This window comes from Trachymyrmex septentrionalis, unplaced genomic scaffold (genome assembly GCF_001594115.1).
Source record: "Trachymyrmex septentrionalis isolate Tsep2-gDNA-1 unplaced genomic scaffold, Tsep1.0 scaffold136, whole genome shotgun sequence".
In the NCBI taxonomy this organism is placed as follows: Eukaryota; Metazoa; Arthropoda; class Insecta; order Hymenoptera; family Formicidae; genus Trachymyrmex; species Trachymyrmex septentrionalis.
Genome location: NW_017304503.1, coordinates 473,156 through 473,922, shown reverse-complemented (window position 1 = coordinate 473,922; position 767 = coordinate 473,156). Strand labels below are relative to the sequence as shown.

General features: G+C 39.2%; 1 protein-coding gene across 1 annotated transcript in view; it reads left to right on the top strand.

Moving 5' to 3' along the window:
• LOC108757278 (nuclear receptor subfamily 2 group E member 1-like) overlaps positions 1–767 on the top strand; it is a 26,767-nt gene that overhangs the window by 22,164 nt on the left and 3,836 nt on the right. Inside the window, exon 5 of the mRNA XM_018501746.1 lies at positions 303–507. Within this exon, the coding sequence (XP_018357248.1) occupies positions 303–507 (205 nt within the window). The remainder of the gene's footprint in view (positions 1–302; positions 508–767) is intronic.

Here is a 767-nt window from a genome sequence, read left to right as displayed (position 1 = left end):
GTGAGAGGCGGGTCTAATACAAATTAAGGAATTTTTATTAATTTGAGGAATTTATAGAAATCCAAAAAATATAGTTTGCCGATTGTACTCATGCACTGATTCGAATATTTGGAGAACTATGTGACAAATTACTGCACAGCTTAAGATTACTGCACACTTTTGTTGATAAAAAAACTGGTATTAGAATTGATCAAAGAATTTAATCCGTAGATGGTAGGAACATACCTCGTGTAGTTACAGAAGATAAAATTTCATGAAGTGACACAGACTCTTCGTGAAGTAGTTAAGGGTTATTACTGTAGAAGGTTAAGGTGCGACCAAAGATTCACGCCTTATCCACGACCGATGGCGCTGGTACAGAAACCGCCGGAGGAATCACCGTCCCCTGTACCGTTGATTCTACCGCACCCTCGCACGACTACGACCCTCTATCAAGCGGCCACAACCGTCTCCTTAGCACCACAGCCTCCCCTTCTGCAGATACTAATGTCCGCCGAGGAATGTCAGGTAAGTAATTCAGCTTAATTTTCCCGCTTCCCTTATTTTGTTCCTGTAAATTTAATAAAGGCGAGTTGCTCCACTCAGTTTCTTCCTCGCGGTCTAAATGACGAACAAATTACACGCAGGAATTATTATTATCAGCCAGGCGAAAATGGAATCCTTTTATCTTGCGAATGTCAATTTTTGGCTTTATTTGCAATTATGTTATTCAAAATTAAAGCTAAAATTATAAAAGAGAAAGTTAAAATAACAACTCACAGACAGCA